This window comes from Suhomyces tanzawaensis (genome assembly GCF_001661415.1).
Source record: "Suhomyces tanzawaensis NRRL Y-17324 unplaced genomic scaffold CANTAscaffold_5, whole genome shotgun sequence".
NCBI classification, from domain to species: Eukaryota; Fungi; Ascomycota; class Pichiomycetes; order Serinales; family Debaryomycetaceae; genus Suhomyces; species Suhomyces tanzawaensis.
In genome coordinates, this window is record NW_017963640.1 from 947,667 (window position 1) to 965,725 (window position 18,059).

At 46.6% G+C, this 18,059-nt stretch overlaps 6 protein-coding genes across 6 annotated transcripts; 2 read left to right on the forward strand and 4 right to left on the reverse strand.

Moving 5' to 3' along the window:
* Nucleotides 1-70: 70 nt before the first annotated feature.
* On the reverse strand, nt 71-1,528 carry UAP1 (UDP-N-acetylglucosamine diphosphorylase; the record flags this gene model as incomplete). The annotated part of the gene is made up of 1 exon (XM_020211039.1): nt 71-1,528. One exon carries the CDS (start codon nt 1,526-1,528, stop codon nt 71-73), a length of 1,458 nt encoding a protein of 485 aa, XP_020063793.1.
* A 1,422-nt stretch (nt 1,529-2,950) lies between these two features.
* Nucleotides 2,951-4,192, reverse strand: ECM331 (Ecm331p; the record flags this gene model as incomplete). The annotated part of the gene is made up of 1 exon (XM_020210098.1): nt 2,951-4,192. The coding sequence occupies one exon, from the start codon at nt 4,190-4,192 to the stop codon at nt 2,951-2,953; it is 1,242 nt and encodes a 413-aa protein (XP_020063794.1).
* Nucleotides 4,193-6,160: 1,968 nt separating this feature from the next.
* On the forward strand, nt 6,161-11,290 carry INT1 (Int1p; the record flags this gene model as incomplete). Its single annotated transcript, XM_020211757.1, has 5 exons — nt 6,161-7,895; nt 8,013-9,089; nt 9,120-9,548; nt 9,648-10,112; nt 10,179-11,290. The coding sequence occupies 5 exons, from the start codon at nt 6,161-6,163 to the stop codon at nt 11,288-11,290; spliced, it is 4,818 nt and encodes a 1,605-aa protein (XP_020063795.1).
* Nucleotides 11,291-11,499: 209 nt separating this feature from the next.
* Nucleotides 11,500-12,421, forward strand: CANTADRAFT_26678 (cleavage polyadenylation factor subunit). The gene has a single exon (XM_020207847.1). The coding sequence runs from the start codon at nt 11,514-11,516 to the stop codon at nt 12,336-12,338; it is 825 nt and encodes a 274-aa protein (XP_020063796.1). The 5' UTR covers nt 11,500-11,513; the 3' UTR covers nt 12,339-12,421.
* Nucleotides 12,394-13,861, reverse strand: TIF5 (translation initiation factor eIF5). The gene has a single exon (XM_020208028.1). The coding sequence runs from the start codon at nt 13,638-13,640 to the stop codon at nt 12,450-12,452; it is 1,191 nt and encodes a 396-aa protein (XP_020063797.1). The 5' UTR covers nt 13,641-13,861; the 3' UTR covers nt 12,394-12,449.
* A 189-nt stretch (nt 13,862-14,050) lies between these two features.
* Nucleotides 14,051-17,395, reverse strand: CANTADRAFT_36760 (uncharacterized protein; the record flags this gene model as incomplete). The annotated part of the gene is made up of 1 exon (XM_020208695.1): nt 14,051-17,395. A coding segment is annotated over one exon (3,345 nt), but the record flags the coding sequence as incomplete, so codon positions are not given.
* Nucleotides 17,396-18,059: the final 664 nt, after the last annotated feature.

The following is an 18,059-nucleotide window of genomic DNA, read 5'->3' on the forward strand; positions in this document are numbered from 1 at the left end:
ACATTTCGGTAATGCTACATTTTGTTCTTGAAACTCGTAAATGCAATCGTATTAAATATTATAGACCAATCTAAATCTGGTCCCCATTTTTGAAAACCTTTCCTCTAACAAACTCCAAATCCTCACCAGCGTAGGAAGTCAAGGGGCTGACTTCAACCAAATCGGTGTCGTTTTCAAGAACACCGCCATTTTCTTTAACCCATTTAGTACCCAACTCGAGGTAATGGTTTCTACAGGTGGTTGGAGTATCGTTGCTAGCACCGTCGGCGTTCTTCAATGGAGAAAATTCGCTGGATCTATCCACTTCCAAACAGCCAAACTTGGCCAATTCGACCGAGGGGAAAACGTCGAAGATGAATTGTTCCAACTTGATGCCGTTTGGCTCCGAGGGCGTTATGAACTCGCCGTTCTTCAAGGAGCCGATCTTCTTCTTGGCGATGTGGAATGGCAAGTATTCCTGGGAAGAGGTCCACTTTGGAATATAGTTTTTCAACAAGTCTACCGAGTAGTAGTGGTTAACGATGTTGGCAGCTCTGAGGTACAACTTGGATGGGTCGGTAGGCTCGGTCTTGTTTGCCAACTCGCTGGAAATCTCACTGTATTCAATGACACAGGGCTTGTTCAAGTTGTCGTCCAACACGATCAAACCCACATTTTCACTGGCGTCTCTCTTTCTGACCACCTTGGTGGCTAAGTCGAACTTGTTGTCAATGGCAAATCCCATAAAGAGCGGGTCTGCGACTTTAACCAACGAGTTGTCGACACAGTACATGTGCAAGTGCTTGATGCCCTTGGCGATCATGTCGTCCAAGATGCCGTTGGTCTGGAGCGCCTTGTACAAGCCACCGTTGCCGTCTGGCGACTCGCAGTACTTGCTCTTGGACTCGAGCAATATCTTGGAGCCGTCCAAGCTGAAGCACGGCAAGGTTCCCTGGTCGAAAAGCACCACCTGGTCGGCGTCCAAGCCGAAGAAGTTGTGTTCGCGGAAGAACTGTTCGGTGGTGTTTCTGGTGGGGCCACTGGTCATGATATACCAGTGCAACTTGGGCGTCGCAGACAAGCCGTACTTGGCTTGGGTCAACTTCTGCACCTTCAAGATCTTTTCTGCCTGGATCTGGAACAACGGCTTTCCTGAAGGCAACTGGATGTCGTAGCAGCCCTTGGGGTTCTTGGACCCCAACCGCGTGCCCTGGCCTCCGGCCATCAACAAGATACCCACCTGGTTGTTGGAGATGGCCTCCAAGCCGAGGTTGAGCCACTTGTCTCTGGTGGCGGGATCGAGGTCCAACGTGGACGCAGTCTGCAGCGAGGGGAGCTGGGCAAACAGCCGGCTGGCCGAGTTGGACGCCAGGAACTTCATGGCGGCTCCGACAGTGTCCACGAGCGCCTTGGGGTCGTCGATCTTGGCCAACTGGGCCACGAACGCTGCCTGGTCAGAGGCTGACAACCCGTCGAAGTACTCGAAGAGATGAGGCTGGCCTGCTTGGGTGAAGGCGTTTTGTATTTGCGAAATGGAAGCCATGGTCATTGTTGCGTGGTGTAAAATCGGTGAGCGTCCGGCTTCTTATAGGCACAAATGGGTGCTCGGGGACTCGATATAAATAGATGCGTACACAAACGAGGCCAGTTCAGGTATTTAACTAGGGCGAGGGGGAGGACATGCACGGGACTGGGCGTGGGCTGCACGGAGAGGCTGCACGTCTGGGCAGAGTTTCAGTATGGATTCCAGCGGAAGTTCCAGGATCAAGTAGTGTAATATCACTTCCTGATTGGGAATAAGGGTAAACAGTGACGTAGGTGGTGGGCGACGTGTGCTGGGCTTGGATGAGGATGGGGGAGGCCGAGCGGCCTCGCCAGCGTGGGGGCACAGGGAGCAGGATGGTTTCCAGGGATGGCAGTACGGATGTTCTACGGATGTTTTCGTTGTTTCCCAGTACTGGCTGGTGTCCTGGCGTGCCTGCTCCACGTGATGAGGCAAAGTGGTTGCTGATCCAGATGAGGTCGTTGCTGATCCGATAACGCGTGTGCAGGAGGCAGTGCAGAAGCATCTCGAGTGGCATTAGCAGTAAATGCTGGCTTGTCACCTGCGGGTGCTAGATGTAAGATAGTGGCTACTACTTATGCTAATAGTATCTAGGATGGTTACTCCTAGTTGTACTAGTGTTGGCTCAGCTAGTGACACCTACGCATGTTTGTTCGCTCGGTCATTTCACCAGCGAGTGAATATTTTTATAATTGGGGTTTTTTTGCCAAATTTGAAAAATTCAATTGCAATCCGAAATCATTTTTCAACAGCTTTCAGTTTACAATCTAGTACCATTTTGAATGGGCCCAGGAGTGATAACCACACACAGCTACGCTACACCTCTACTATTTTGGTAATGATTTGATTAATCTCCACGGCTTCGTTATCCTGCCCTGTGATTCCTCTACTCTTTCCGACCCTGAAATTCTTATTAGCTCATACTAGGCTCAATCGATTTCAAGGTGCTATAGGTGTCTCTAGTAATAAACCACTCTATCTCATGCCAATACCAGACATTCCAAAGTTCTAGTTCTAGTTCTACATGTTAGGCGCACCTACTCAGACGTCAATTTCAAGGGCCAGTGACGCGTACCTGCTTGACGACGACACCGATCTGGATAAGGTTTGGAGCTAGGCGGCCCATATGGAGTCCAAAACGAGAAGCTGGACTACCCGATCAAGCCTCCGAGGCAGTGCAACACATCACGTGATTTTGACACCATAGGCATAAACTCAAGAACTCTGATACTTTTATTAATTGAAAAATTACTTGATGCACCGAATCCTCGGTAGTACAACTACACATGCAAGGTCTGTTAGGCGCGAGGATGCTTGTCATGTGACTAATCCAGAATTAGTTTTCCAATTACGGTAGGCAAAGGGGTATCAATATAGTATTATGAAGAAATAAACAATGAATATGGTCTAGATGATGATGGCCAAGGCAGCGGCGACACCACACGAAACAACCATCATGCTGGTGTAGAGAGTGGATGCGCCGTTGGACTTCTTGGAGTCGGAGGAGCTGGAACCAGAGGAAGATGAGTCGGTAGAGCTGCTACCTCCCTTGGTGGATGACTTGCTTCCGCTAGAAGAGCTGGACTTGGACTTGGTTGGGGCAGAACAGTTGAAGTTGTGACCTTCGATGTCACCCTTGGAACGTTGCTTCTTCAAGTCAGAACAGTCGAATTCGTCGGAGGTAGAGCTGAAGGAGAAGTCACCGTCAACCTTGTCCAAGCTTGGCAAGGTGAAGTTTGCAATTGCGCCTCTGATGTTGACGGCACCCTTGACTTCTTCCAATTTCTTGAAGGTGTTGCCCAAGTCTTCCAAGTCGGTGTTGTTCATCAATCTCAACTCACCGCCGATTTCCTTCAACGAGCCCAAGTCGACGTCGGTCAACTCGTCGTTGGCAAAGATCAACACGGAACCGCCAACTTGCTTCAAGGAGCTCAAGTCGACCGAGTTGAAGTTGTTGTAGGCTAATTGCAATGAACCGTTGACTGAGGTCAAGTTGGAGGCCGACAACTCGGACACATCCTGGATGGTCAAGTTGGAAGCCCAGGCCAAGTCGTCCAACTTGATTTCACAGTGGTCGCTGTTGAAACTCAAGATCAAGTTTTCTGAGACGGTGTCCAAGCCAGCAAGGTCGATGGAAGAGATGTTTTTGTTGTTGTTGACGTTCAACACTCCCACGGTGTTGAAGTTGGTCAAGCCTCTCAACGAGCTCAAGGCAGTGTCGGAGACTTCGATGGTGCCAGCCTTGGAGATACCCGAGTTCAAGTTCAACAATGCGAGCGAGGGCAACGACACCAACGACAACTTCTGGGCCTCCGTCAAAGAGGTGAAGTCGATGGCGTGTAACTGGGTGTAGGCGTCGATGCTCAAGGATCCTGAGATCTTCTTCAACTGGTTGAGGTTGATCTCGGTGACCGAGGACGAGTTGAACAACTTGACGTCCCCGGCGATTTCCTTGACGGAGCTGAAGTCGATGGCACCGATCTGGTCGCCCGAGATCTGGATGTCTCCGTCCAAGGTAGGACACGAGTTCAACTGGGACACGGCAGTGGCTGCGGTGATAGTTGTTTTGGAGAAGGAACAGCTGTTGGAGGAGGCGGCCGAGGCGACAGCCAAGGTGCCGGCAGCAGACAAGACAGACGAGAACTTCATGGCGGGATAACGAGTGGAAGGAAAAGTTCTGGTGGTGGTTTACAACGGCGGCTGGCACGTATATATAGCGAAAAATTGCAATGGATAAACAACAACGCACCTCGAGGGTACAAAATTCGCGGTGCAAGCGCTCCTGTCATGTACGGGAAGGAACGACAGGGGGACGGCTGGGGAAAAAAGAAGAGGAAGGAGACGAAGGAGAGGAGAGAAAGAGGAAGAGGAAGAGGAGGAAGAACAGGAAAAAGAAGGTGGGGATGGCCATGATGACGGATAGGATGATGGATATGGCGATGTGGTGAAGTTTGATGGTGGAGGACGCCTGATGGAGTGTTCCCATCTTGGGCTGGCGGATCGGTGCCTGGCGGTGGCCGGCGTTTCTAGCCCTGCGAGCAAAAGCCGGGGCTCGTTATTGTTTCAGGTGATGATGTTGACGCGTCGCACCGTCAAGGAGACGACACGATTGCTGGGCCAGCGTGGCGGGAGGGTTGTGGGCGCCAGCACGGCGGGTAGCTGGGGAGCCAGGCCGAGCTGGGGTGGTGCCATTAGACGAGGCGGGGCCGGGGCTGTGTTGGCAGGGTGGTCAAGAGCAGTGGTGGTGCGATCCATGGAGAGTTTCCACTGGGGAAGATAGAGGGTGCCAATGGCATAGTGGTGCGAACTTCATCGCATTGGGTTTTGTAGAGTAGGGAAGAGTTGGCGACTGAAATTTGCAGGAGAGAGTATTCTGGCATCACGAGGCTCAGTTAGCGGACTGGTCCATCTGACAAGCATGACTGTGGAACCATATAACGGTGTGGGTTTTGCGTTGTGGGCTACGGATGGTCGTTGGAGGAAGGTCTGTGACATGGAGACGAAGTAGGACTTCTATGGCATGGAGACGAAGTAGGACTTCTATGGCATGCAGATGAAGTAGGACATCTGTGACAGCGTACTACTGCAAGTGGGAGTCGTGGAAATACTACGTGCCTAGCGATCGCCTGTCATAAAAGTGCAAGGTGCCCATATCAGCTAGTGAAATGTGATGGGGACATTTTCATGAAACTAGACCGCGGGCACGTAGCAGTCCAACAAAGTAGACTAGTAGACTAGTAGACTAATTAGACTAATTAAACTAAGCAGCCAAAGCAGCCAAAGCAGCCAAAGTAGCCAAAGCCAAAGTAGCCAAAGCCAAAGTAGCCAAAGCCAAAGTAGCCAAAGCCAAAGTAGCCAATGCCAAAGCAGCCAAAGTGGCCAAAGTGCCCTAACCTCATTGCACTACTTGTTGTTCCCATACCATGCCCAGAATTGGCCCACTCCACATTGCTCCTCGCGGGAGATTGTCAAGCTATCATATTGTCTTGACAATAACCCGCTCTACGCTGGCAGCAACCAGCCGCACCGTGCAGTCACGCCCCACCAGTCACGTCCACCTCCATGCCTCTCACCACCACATTGTTGATGGATCGCGCGCGCCAATTCTGTAGATGTCGCGGGGCGATCGGGACACACCAGAAGAATCTCTCACAAGACAAATACAGACAGAAACAGACAGACACAGACAGACACAGACAGACTCTCCAAGCTGTCAGCTTGCTCTTCGAGACATCTATACCCTGCTGTAGCCCGTTCCTATCTCTGACCTTTTCTCCCTAGCCTGTCTCTCTAGTCTTCCTCCCCACTATTGTTGATCTGTATTATGAATCCATCCCGCACTGCCGTTTTGGGATCCTCCGGTAAATGTAAACAACCTGCCAAACACGACCAAACCCAAACAACAATCTCACCTTAACCTCTTCTTATAAGGCTATTCCCACGCTATAGCCTCCACCAGCCAGATCACGAGCGAGCATCCCATCCCAGCACGCCGTCTCGTCCCTCCTCCCCGTTCTCCACGGCCAGTCTCCCTCCGTCTCGCCTCCCAGGGCCCCCAAATCACTTCTACTGGCTATCCTCCAAAGGGACCCACCACTGGTGCCATCCCATTCCATGATGACACTCGACACAGAAAAGCACCCGTTGCTCCACGCGTCCGCAGGCTCATCGCCTGCGCTGACTCCCAAGCACCAGTCGCCCAAGGGCCTCCACGAAGCCACCTCCCTCAACAACTCGCCCACCAAGCCATTGAACTTCCCGCGGTTTCCCGCAAAAAACCAGCCAGAAAGCGCTAAAGAGTGCAATTCCAGCTCCGACACATACATCAGCGACGAGTCGCCCGAGCACAAGTCGGTCAAGTCCTCGGAGCTCGACAAAGATACCCTTGATTTCAGCTCGTTGGAACGAAACTTTAACATCGACCCCCTCGGCGCCCAGGCCACCATCGGTGCCGCTGGCATGTCACACGCAAAGCCCAGCGAGGATGAGTTTTCCTTCGCCACGCCCTTGACCTCCACAACCGACTTGAGCAACCCCAACCCCGCCTCCGACAAAACGGTGTCCAAATACATTAATACCTCTCCCAGCAAGTCCATCATGAAGAAAACCCCCGCAGCTTCGCCCAAGAAAAACGTGGTGTTCACCAACTCTAATCCAGAAATACATCACTACAAGGATACCTCCCCCGATACCTCCCACCCTGACTCAGACAAGTTGGACCCAACCACCCCCGAAAAATCCGCTGCAATCTCCCACGATTGGAATGAGTTGTCCACAAAATCTCCATTCTCGGATGATGACGGCTCGTTGCCGCCTCCCCCACCTCCACACTCCTCAAACTCATTCCAGGACTTGTTGAGAAACGTTGGCAGCGAAAAGAAGGACCACGAGGACTTGGACTTATCCACCTTGACTGATTTGAAGTTGAAGCACAGTAGTTACAGCAACTTGTCGTTGAACGAGAAATTGGATTTGTTCCTCACCAATAATACCAATCACCAAATCCCACGGTTGAATGGATCCAAGTCTTTTGCCGAATTAGACGCTCAGCTTAGTAGCTTGAACGATGCAACCAAGTACAAAACAGACTCAAATATCCACTATTTATCGTTGTCTTTGCAGAATCCTAAATCAGACATCGAGAATCCTTTGGAATCATTGGTCCAATCTTCCGAGGTCCAATTGAGATCTTCGGGCTCTTCACAGTCTTCCTTACAGTCATTGAAGGACACCAACCGTACCTTGGAGTCAATCCACGACTCAGTATCTAATAAAGGAATCGAATTGAACGATGGAATTAAGGGCTTTTCCGACACAGTTGCTGAGCTGATTATTCCTTTGACTAACGACAAAACCAAGGCTCCCGAATCTCCTAGAGTTAAGAGATCGGGCTCGGCTAATAGAATTCAGGATTTGAAGCATGAGAGTGAAGAGGAAGAATTTCACGATTCCTTTGACAAATCGTATAACTCTACTGAGAAGTCAATCATGAACTTATTGAATAGTGCATCCTCACACGATCTCCATGAGAACTTAGGTGACACTATAGAAAAGCCAATCAAATCGGAGGTTCAGGACATCAAGCAAGAACAAGATGTGCCTGTACACCAGGTCAAAGTCAAAGTTGAAGAAGCTTTACCTATCAGGATTAAGGAAGAGAACGATTTCGGCACTGTTCCCCTTGCTTCTACCGAATCTTTAGCTCCTCCGGTCAAGAGAGAGATGGAAGATGACAGTCCCGTGAGAAGTGAATTCGATCATCACTTTGAAACCGTAGATGATAAGGTGAAAACGGTACACAATTCGGAACAGGCATCACTGCCTGTTAAGTTAGTCAAGTCAGTTGTTAGAAGTATTGAGTCCAGAGTGTCAAGTATGAACAGTGATTCTTCCTCTTTTATGGGACAACTGAACACCTCAACATCTAGTTTGAGGAAAGCCAAAGCCCAAGACACTTCTGATATCAAAGATGGCGATGAATCTAAAATGTCTATCAGATTCCAAATGGATAAGGATTGGAAATTGGAAGATAGCCATGACGGAGACAGAGAAGATAACGATAGTTATACTAATAACGATTTGACCATTTCAAGTATCCATAGCAAGAAAATCGATTTCGAAAAGATGAAAACAGAAAGCTTACTCGAATCAGATTCGTCATCTATAGATATTGACGACAAGCAGGAAGCAAAAGAGGTCAAATTGAAGACAGAGGAAGAAGAAGAAGCAGAAGAAGAAGAAGAAGAAAAAGAAAAAGAAGAGGAAGAGGTGCCGACTGTCTCAGATGTATCTAATTCTGAACAAGAAACCCTTGAGAAGGGAATTGAGAAGAAAGATGTGGACGACTCACACGATGAGCAAGAATTCTTGGCCAATTCCTCAAATATTGCACCTCAAGCCGATATTACCTTACCTCCAATAGAAACTAATACCTTCTCCTCATTTGAAGATATCACAAATACAAGAAATGATTCGTATGAGGAGTCATTGTCTGCAGAACATGATGTCGAGTCAAGACCTACAAACTTCATCTCCATTTGGCATTCACAAGACAAAGAGAGAGTCCACCCAATCAAAAGAGCTGACGAGTTTTTCAAGGTTGCTAAAGAAGACCTTAAAGTTGAAGAGCCAAAGGAAACCAAACTTGACAAGTTTAAATTGCCTCCCTCATTACAACCCAAGAAGTTCAAGGAAGTTAATGTTATGTCAAGAAGAGTAGTGAGTCCCGAGTTTGATGACTTGAATGTCACTGACTTCTTGCCTGAAATTTCTGAAGATTCTGGTTTTGAAAACCACTTCAAATTCTTGAAGCAAGGTAACTCAACCATTAATTATTCTGATGCAGTTGGCAACAGAAATAGTTTCACTCCTTTGAGTACCAAGAATGTATTGACCAATATCGATGACCCTGATATCATTGAACCTCCTTTGCCTTCTACTTCGTTGAGACCAGGAGTTAAATCTGCCAATCTTCAACCTCAACAATTTTCTTCTCAATTCAAAGTTTCTAGACCAGCTAATCTTCAGCCTCATTTCAAAACTAGAAGTACCTCGAAACAAAATCTTCCTAACCCAGTTAGAAAATCGAAGTTCAAGGTACCATCATTTGAGATCAAGCGTTCTTCCTCCATCTTATCACCTAGGGATACCTACAATGATATTTTTGATGATGTGCTCAAAGAGCCACCAACGATAAAGGCAAGCGGCATGAAAACATTACCAAGTATGGATAGAGATGATGTGAAAAGAATAATGAGCGCCAAGAAGGTCCTCACCCAAGAAGAATATTCAAAAGTCAAGCTTGGCCAATCTTCAAAGAAGCACTCTGTTGTTAACTTGCCCGTTCAGGCATTCGATGAATTGCAACAACATGCTTCCATTTGTGATACTTCAATGGATACAAATCAGGAGGATGTGTTGCCTCACTTGGCTACTGAGTTATCTAGAAGACCAGAGGCATTACTTTCCAAGGATCAATTCTTCCACGATTATGATATCTTTAGTAGTAAGGATAGTTTGGTTGAAAATAACTCTGAAGAAGGATCAAGGGTAAGCTCAGTCATATACAAGAAGGATCACAAGCCAACTCCTCTTCGGAGCTTAGCTCAGTTCCCAGATCCAGATCCTGAGCTCATTGGTTCACCTACTATTTTCAAGACTCCTCCAAAGGAATTAACTTACAACAATGACGAGGAAGATATAAGTGAAGAAATTAAAATGAAGTATCAATTCCTCAACAGCATGTCTCCAACCAAGAACTTTACTGTATCGAAGAGCCCCTCAGCTTCGCCAAAATCTCCAAAGAAGGCTAATGTTATCAAGATTGGTGCTCCTATGGGATTGGTTAAAAGAGGATCTACTGTTGTTGCGGTTACTCCTTCAAGTCCAAAGAAACCGAAGACCTTTAGCGATGAACTTGATACTCCAGGTGTACCTGCTAGAGCCGGGTTGGTGAATAACAAGCTTAGAGAATTGAAGTTCAAGCCATCCGAATCTCAAGCACCTCCTAAGGTTGCAACTTCGCCTTCAATTTTCAATGACTCAACCAACATCAATAACAACGGACAAGGTACTCCAAAAAGCACTTCATCTCCAGTTTCTCCAGTGGATGAAGTTGCTGCGAATGTTAATACAGAAACAACTGGTGTGACATTAGAAACACAAGTTCCAGAACCTGCTGAAACTACTCGGAACACAGCCAGCCCTTCTCAAGAAAGAGGTAAGTTGTTCTTTAGAGTAGTCGGATTGAAAAACTTGAACCTTCCTGATATTGCCAAACACAATGGTAAGTTTTCTTTAACTTTGGATAACGGTGTCCATTCTATTAGAACTGCAAACTATAGCCTCAATAGCACCAGTATCGTGATTGGTAAGGAATTTGAGCTAATCGTTGGCAGTTCTTTGGAATTCATTTTGACGATGAAGATCACATATGACAAGCCAAAGGGTGGATACAGAGAAGTCCGGGAACGAAAGGTTGTAAAGTCTGCAAACAGATTCAGCAGATTCTTCGGGTCTAAGGATGTGATGACATTAACTAAGGTAGTTCCAGTGGAACCACATGATTCTTGGGCCAACAAGTTTGCTCAAGATGGATCATTTGGTAGATGTTACGTTGACTTGGATCAATATGAAAAGTCAATCACTTGCAAGGCCCAAAACTTCGATCTTACCTGTTTCAACGAGTGGGAAACAACCACGAACTCGGAAGGCAAGATTCAATCAGTCAAGCCCTACGTTGTGGGAAACCTTGAAGTCAAGATGCTCTTTGTTCCAAGAACTGACCAGCATGAAATATTACCAACCAGTATCAAATCTGCCTATGAAAGCATTGATGACTTGCAAGATGAGTCAAGTCAATCTTTCGAAGGCTACTTGTTCCAAGATGGCGGTGATTGTGATACATGGAAGAGAAGATTCTTCAAGCTTAAGGGAACTTCTTTGATTGCGCATAGTGAGTTCAGTCACAAGACTAGAGCTAAGATAAACTTGGCTAAGGTGGTCGAAGTGATCTATGTTGATAAGGAGAACATCCACAAATCTTCTATCAACTATAGAAACTTCAGTGATGTGATGTTATTCGATAATGCTTTCAAGATCAGATTTGCCAATGGTGAAATTATCGACTTTGGTGCTCAAAACAAATATGAGAAGCAGGAGTGGATTACTACAATCGAGAGAATTGTGTACAGAAACAAGTTCCGTCGCCAGCCATGGGTCAAGGCAATGTTGAGCGAATCGCAATAATTGCCCATACCCTTTTATTTCATGTATACTTATGTAATTTAATGTTAAAATTTTCAGAATCTGGATCCGTAATACTAATTCGAGCTTTAGATCCTCGCCTTTCACAGTGTATGAGTCTTCTTCTCTTGGGTATTCGTCCCTATGTCGCACGTGATGAACTACACGTGACCAATACCATAACTAATTTTTATCTGCCAACGGCAAACATCACACACTATTCGCCATGGCTAAACATGAAGATGATGAGGATGCGTACCTTTACGGTTCAGATGACGAAGAGGACGTAGAGCAGTCTAGAAAGAGACAAAAAGTGGAGTCTTCGACCAATTCTACAGAGGAAACAAACGAGGAAAAGGCCCCAGTGCTGGAAGAGGCAGTGAATGATGAAGAGGATGACGACGAAGATGAAGAGGAGGATTCTGACGACGATATCGACATTATAATTGGTGATACTGCCAGTGCTCCAAGCACAGGAACTGTCACCACATCTGGACCTCAAAATGATACTGTCGATGCTACGGTAGATCCAGATGCTGAGGAGAAGGTGCCAACCACCACAATTGTTAACAAGGATCAAAACGAGAACAAGACCACCATTGATGTGCATGCAGTGGCCGAATATGAAGGTAAACCAATCACTCAAGTTGATCTTGAAGTCATAAAAGAAAAGCCATGGAGAGCCCCAGGTGCCGATATTTCAGATTACTTCAATTATGGATTCGACGAGTTCACCTGGACTGCCTACTGCTGTAAGCACGACAAGTTGAGAGGCGAATTCAATCCACAAAAGTTAATGGCACAAATCATGGCAGCCAGTGGGGCTGGTGGACCAGGTAATGGACCTCCAGGATTCCCACCAATGGGAATGTTACCTCCAGGTATGCCACCTATGGGTATGATGCCAGGAATGCCCAACATGCCCAACATGCCAAAGATGCAAGGCATGCCAAAAATGCCCAACATGCCGAACATGCCTCCCATGCCCAATATGCCCAACTTCCCCGACATGCAAAACTTCCCAGGCAACAAGAGACAAGGCCACAAGTAAAAGCACACCACCCACCACTACCTACGAGTATTTATTTCACTGTACTTTATCTTTGTATATTACATTCATATAACAAGATTTTCGATTAAACTATTTAGTAGTATCAATTCTTTACTCTTCGTCACTTTCTTCGTCAGCTTCTTCCAACCACTTGATGAATGGTTTAGCAGCCTTACGGACCTTCTTGGAAACATCCTTTGGAACATACTTCTTCGAGACCTTGCTACCCCATGAAAGGATTACTTCTTCAGAGATAATTTCCTTATCGTATAAAGAAAGCAAGATCTTTGGAACGGCAGGAATCAAGTCTGGCTTTTCCAAACCCAAAAATCTTTCAAGACCTCCCAAGAATGCAGTTTCAAATTCCTCTTGACCGTTGATCAACTTGGCCAATAAACCAACATGTGGTTCGATTTGGTTTAGTATATCTTCATCGAACAAGACTTGAGCCAACACTTGGACGGTCTCAGGCTTGTCAGAAATTTCCAATTCGATAATCTTCTTGTAAATCTCAACGTCAGTTGGCAAATCTTCCTTGGATTCGTCTGATTCCTTCAATAACCACTCACCAAAGTCGTTGAACTTGGCCTCGTCATCGTTCAAAGTCAAGCCTTCTAATTCTCTAGCTCTAGCGGCGATGGCTTCTTCAGACATGTCAACGGCCCATTCGTCGTCCTTGACTTGCACACTGGCTAATTGGGCAGCTTCAGCATTGATTTTCTTGGTCAAGAAATCGTCGTCGTCGTTGCCTTCAGCATCTTCAGCTGCTGGCTTGGATTGTCCAGAGGCAATGTCAGAAATAGACTTACCACCACCAACAACGTTAGCAGTAGCAGTGGCAGCCTTCTTACCCTTCTTGGAAGTAGGTGGATGCTTCAATATGTAGGATGATAATTTGTGCTTTAAATCGATCATGGTAATCTTACCACATGCTTTACAGTCTCTCTGCAAGTCATCCTTTCCCTTGACTTGAATTTCAGTTTCAGGATTCTTACATGATCCACAGAGAACGAACTTGTTGATGAATCCGTCCAAAGAGTCTTGCAATTCGGCACTATCGTGGGCACCGTTGACCAAGTAACGGTCAAGCTTTTCGTCTATGGAGGTTTGGGCACCTAATTCTGATCCGAAGAACTTGACAAGGTATGCTGGAGGTCTACCCAATGCACGGGCAACTTCAGCCAAGTTGAGGATTGCGGTCTTGATACCGTTACCTCTACCTTCAGTCTTGGACTGAATGAGAGGCATCTTGTACCGGTAGAACGGATCGGTGTTATCACGACAGATATTAACAAAGGACATGGTGATTCGGTATGTGATATATCATTGTGGTGATAGTCTGAAATTTTTTTTGATGGCAAGGGCACCGCGTGGTTTGTGGTCACGTGATTAATACATACCATGAGATGAAATTCAAGTTGTCTACCTGTGGTCAAAATAGGCAAAGCTAAGATCTATACCAGATGCATGGGTGGTGGCCGGGGGTTCCGAGCATCGCATGCCAAATACTATGCTGTTCTAAAGTACATAAAAGAGGCCATAAATACCTATTATTTATTAGTCACATGGTGACGTCTGATATAAATCTGTATAATCGACTAGTACTAGAATAGTAACAGCAAAGCAAACGTTTATAAAAAGCGTAAAAGAAGGTCGTAAGATGTACCATGTCAGGTCCTGTCAGGACCTGTTGGGTTTTGTTTTATTTAAAGAAACAGATTTCTTTGACTCGAAGTCACACCTGGAGTACCTGGATTGGAATTATATCCCAAAGCAGCAGAACTCAACGATAACTGCTCCAATTGTTGCATAACTGCTATATCTTGTTGTTGTTGATATAATTGTTGAGCCTGTGATTGAGGTTGCGACTGGGGTTGAACTTGCATGTTAGGCACACCTCCATAGTTGCCTTGGCCCCCGCCAGCTTGTTGGCCCATCATCACATTTTGTGGTGGCATCATACCTTGAGGGCCCCCCATTATAGGATATCCTTGTTGAGCCATATGGGGGTGGAATTGCTGAGCACCGTACTGGAACTCGTTTGGCCCGCCTGCTCCCCCTGGGCCTCCAGGGCCACTGGATCCTGCGTATGGTGGCATTTGGTGGATTGCCTGAGGGGATGTACCTTGGGTATTCTTTCCACCCCGTCCATTCATCCTCTTGTTTCTTCTGGAACCAACGGATGTGGATCTGTTCAACCTGTTACTGCTCAACCCTACCTCATCCATCAACTTCTTGTATGGCTGGAGATTATTGATGTTGAGCTCAAGCAAAATTCTTCTAATTTGAGAAACAATAAATGTTTGATATCTTGCGTTCCGGCTTGAACTGTTCATTTCAAATGAGCTCTTTCTCGATACGTCGTCATTGATCGTCAATAGTAATGGGTTGGATAAAATCTTGTAAATGAACAAGGGCCCAGCCGAGTTATCCGCATTCTCAGTCAAAATCAACTCCAACAATCTGGAAGGTAAACGAATGGACTCCTTTTCTTCATCGCCGTCAAAAGAGTCATCTTCAAACTTACCAAAGATACTGTCCATGATCAACTGCTTCAGACTCAAATCAGAGCGGTTGTTCAAGATTTTCAAGATAGTCAAATTGGCTAATTTGTGTGTACACAACTGGAGTAACTTGGGCAAGAACTTGGCAGTGAGTAATTGGAATCTATCATCAACTGTAGATCCGTTATCATTGAACGTATCCAAAAACCAAGTGATCAATAATGAACCGTTGTTATTGACAACCAATTCATTGGCAAATTCAACAATAAGCCCTGCAACCAAGAGTACTTGCTCGTTGGTTATATCATTTGTTTCGTTGGCAGTTTCTAAAATAGTTCTGATACATCTTGCACCAAATCTACCGAAACTGATTTCCAAGAAATTATCCAACATAGTTTCAAAAATGAAATCATTGAATGGAGATCCAAACTTGATACAGCCTTGCAAAACATAGTTTCCGAACTGATCATTGAATAATTTGACGGCATAAGGTTTCAAGCTTGCACCAATCAAATACATTTGTTGGAAGTCCTTTTGACAAAGATTGATTATTTTCTGGATTGCCCAAGTACCATTCTTGTGAATACTTAATTGGGTCAAAAATGGGGCGATTTCCTTGACCATCATCAACTTGATAAGAGGAGAATCGACCAAAGTAAATATTTTCTGTACAATAGTGTTACCAAGGTAATCGTAGCACAACTCTGGCAATTCGTCCAACATAGCCAAACACAATTCTTCCAACTCTACTTGGGTCATGACTTTTGTGGCAATATCGGCACTATCCGAATCAGAATCATTGTTGGTTGCTGGTGGGGTTCTGTCATTATATGGAGATCCGGTGGCCAATGCATTTTCATTATTCTCAAGGATTTTCCTCAATTCCCTGAGTTTTGGAGAATCAAATTGACGCAATGGGATAGGATCTGGGAGTGGCCCAAAGTTGTTTTGATAGTTATCATTTGAGTAAGAAATTGATTTGTTAACTATTGAAACAATCTTGTTGATGTCAATGTATTTAGACCGCATAGTTAATTTTCTTACTGTTTGGGTAAGACTTTCTTGCACACTCAACAAATCAGTGGCTGTAACCTTTGTGGTTTCAGCCAACACAACATTAGATTTAGTACTACCTGAGTTAGAAGAACCACCATTACTGTTTGAATTATGTGCCGACCCATTCGACGTAGGAGCAGCTTTAGCAACAGGTTCAGGATGAGGGTTACTGTCAGCGAACTTAGCAAATGCAACATATAAAATGACCCCTGGAACCAATTCCAAATGGTTAAAGCTAGCCTTTAAAGTCATGGCTATGTCCACCGAGGAGCACTCAACTAAAGCCAACTTCGACGAGGTTGTGGTGGCCACCCTGATACCTCTAATACTACCCAAGGACCTTCTATTGCCCAAAGTATTATTAAGGATCTGATACAACTTCAATGAGTCAATGAATTGAGGGATATTGTCAAACAAAAGGAACTTGGTAGGACCCAAATTTGGGTTCTCGAAATTGGTAGTAATCACCATTTGCGAGAAGTCAAAGTCGTCGAAAAGACTGGGATGCGTGACTCCTTGCTGGTTGAACTGGGATGCTTGCGATGGTTGGTGCTGAGGGAGTTGTTGTATGTTGTTAATAGGCTGTTGCTGTGATGGTGTAGGGTGTTGGACATGTAATGGATTCTGTTGGACGTGCTTTTGGTACATTCCTTGCGCCAAAAAAGGCTGCTGAAGACTGGACTCGGCAATAGTGGGGGTTGACCCAGAAAACGTTTGGGAGCGAAGTCTTGCATTGGGGGGATTGGAGGCACCACCAGTACTGTTCATGTTGAACATCAAATTGTCCAACAAGGAATTCATGTCGTTGGTTTTATTGGATGCATTGATGAATGGAGAGGTGGACATTCTGTTTGCTTGGAAAGAATCCACGTTGTTGTAGTTGTTGGACATGGGCAACACCGACACGTTGGGTGCAGCAGTGGTGGTGTACGACCTATTGCGCTGGTTGGCACCAACATTTGCTCCCCCACAATTGGGCCCGGTTGGAGCCAGAACATTGCTCAGCTGGGTCGAGGATTGAGCCGTCAAGTTTGGGCTCAAGAAGGTGGAGCTGGAGCTGCTGTTTGAGGCAGCATTGAAGTTGGAGTTGTCGAAAGAATGTAAGCTTGTGTTGTCCAAGAGATTGGCGTTCTGGTTGGGGGACTGGGTGACGTCGTCGTTCCAGATCGAGTTTGTGGAGAAGAACGAGCCTGATCTCATTCTCCTGACGGCAGCGTTGCCCCCATTGATGGAAGAGGAGCCGTTGGGGATGTCAATGGCGTTGGAGGACCCAGAAGCCGCAGGCAAGCCCAAGGAGAACGGATCCATGTTGGACAACCCAGCGACGTCGTACTGGCCACTCACCAAAGGCGAATTATTGGAGGAGGCCCCTCCTGACAACACACTGGCGTTGGTGGACAAGAAGGAGGACGGCAAGGTGCCAGCCCTGCTCCTGGAGCGGATGGCAGGCGATTCATTGGAGGGAGTGAGCGATATCGAGGGAGGAGAAGGATTGGAGTAATTGTTCATCCTGAGTGTGAGATAGAAGCAATGGAGACAATAGACATTAGATCACGGAGCGGCTCCGAAGCGGATGATTGGAAGGGAGCGAGGTGTGAATGCGTGCTGGAAGGACTCGGAACCACACTCTACTCGACAGTAATCAATTAGCTAAACAGGACCACACCGGAAATTTTTCGTGTCTGGAGCCTGGTTATAATCGTCGTGTTGGCAGCTTGGGTAAGCGCTTAGGTAAGCGGGTTGCTCACCGCCATCTCCTATTGTGGGCGCAGGGAGCGCGCCTGGGGCGCGCGCACCGGATGGCCCCTATCTGGGAGCCGGCCACTGCCACCGTCACTCGTCACCACCACGTCACTACAAGCCCCTGGAGGGCGTCGGATGGTTCGGGACTGTTTGCTAGACCCCTATTTACTGGCAATGGGCCGATACTGGGCCATGATGGGCCATGATGGGCCATGGCACTTCTCTACTTCACATCCACACTTCATATGCATTCATGTCTCTCCTGACACATTACTGACCACCTCCCCACCGGAACTTCCTTCCCCAGGTTAGTGTGTCAGGCGTTGAGGCCGCCCTGCGCCGTACCGGTTATTATTGGACCAACAAAGTCGAGTCATAGCGCCCCTGCGCGCCAACGGCCAGGCGTGAAAAATCCTCT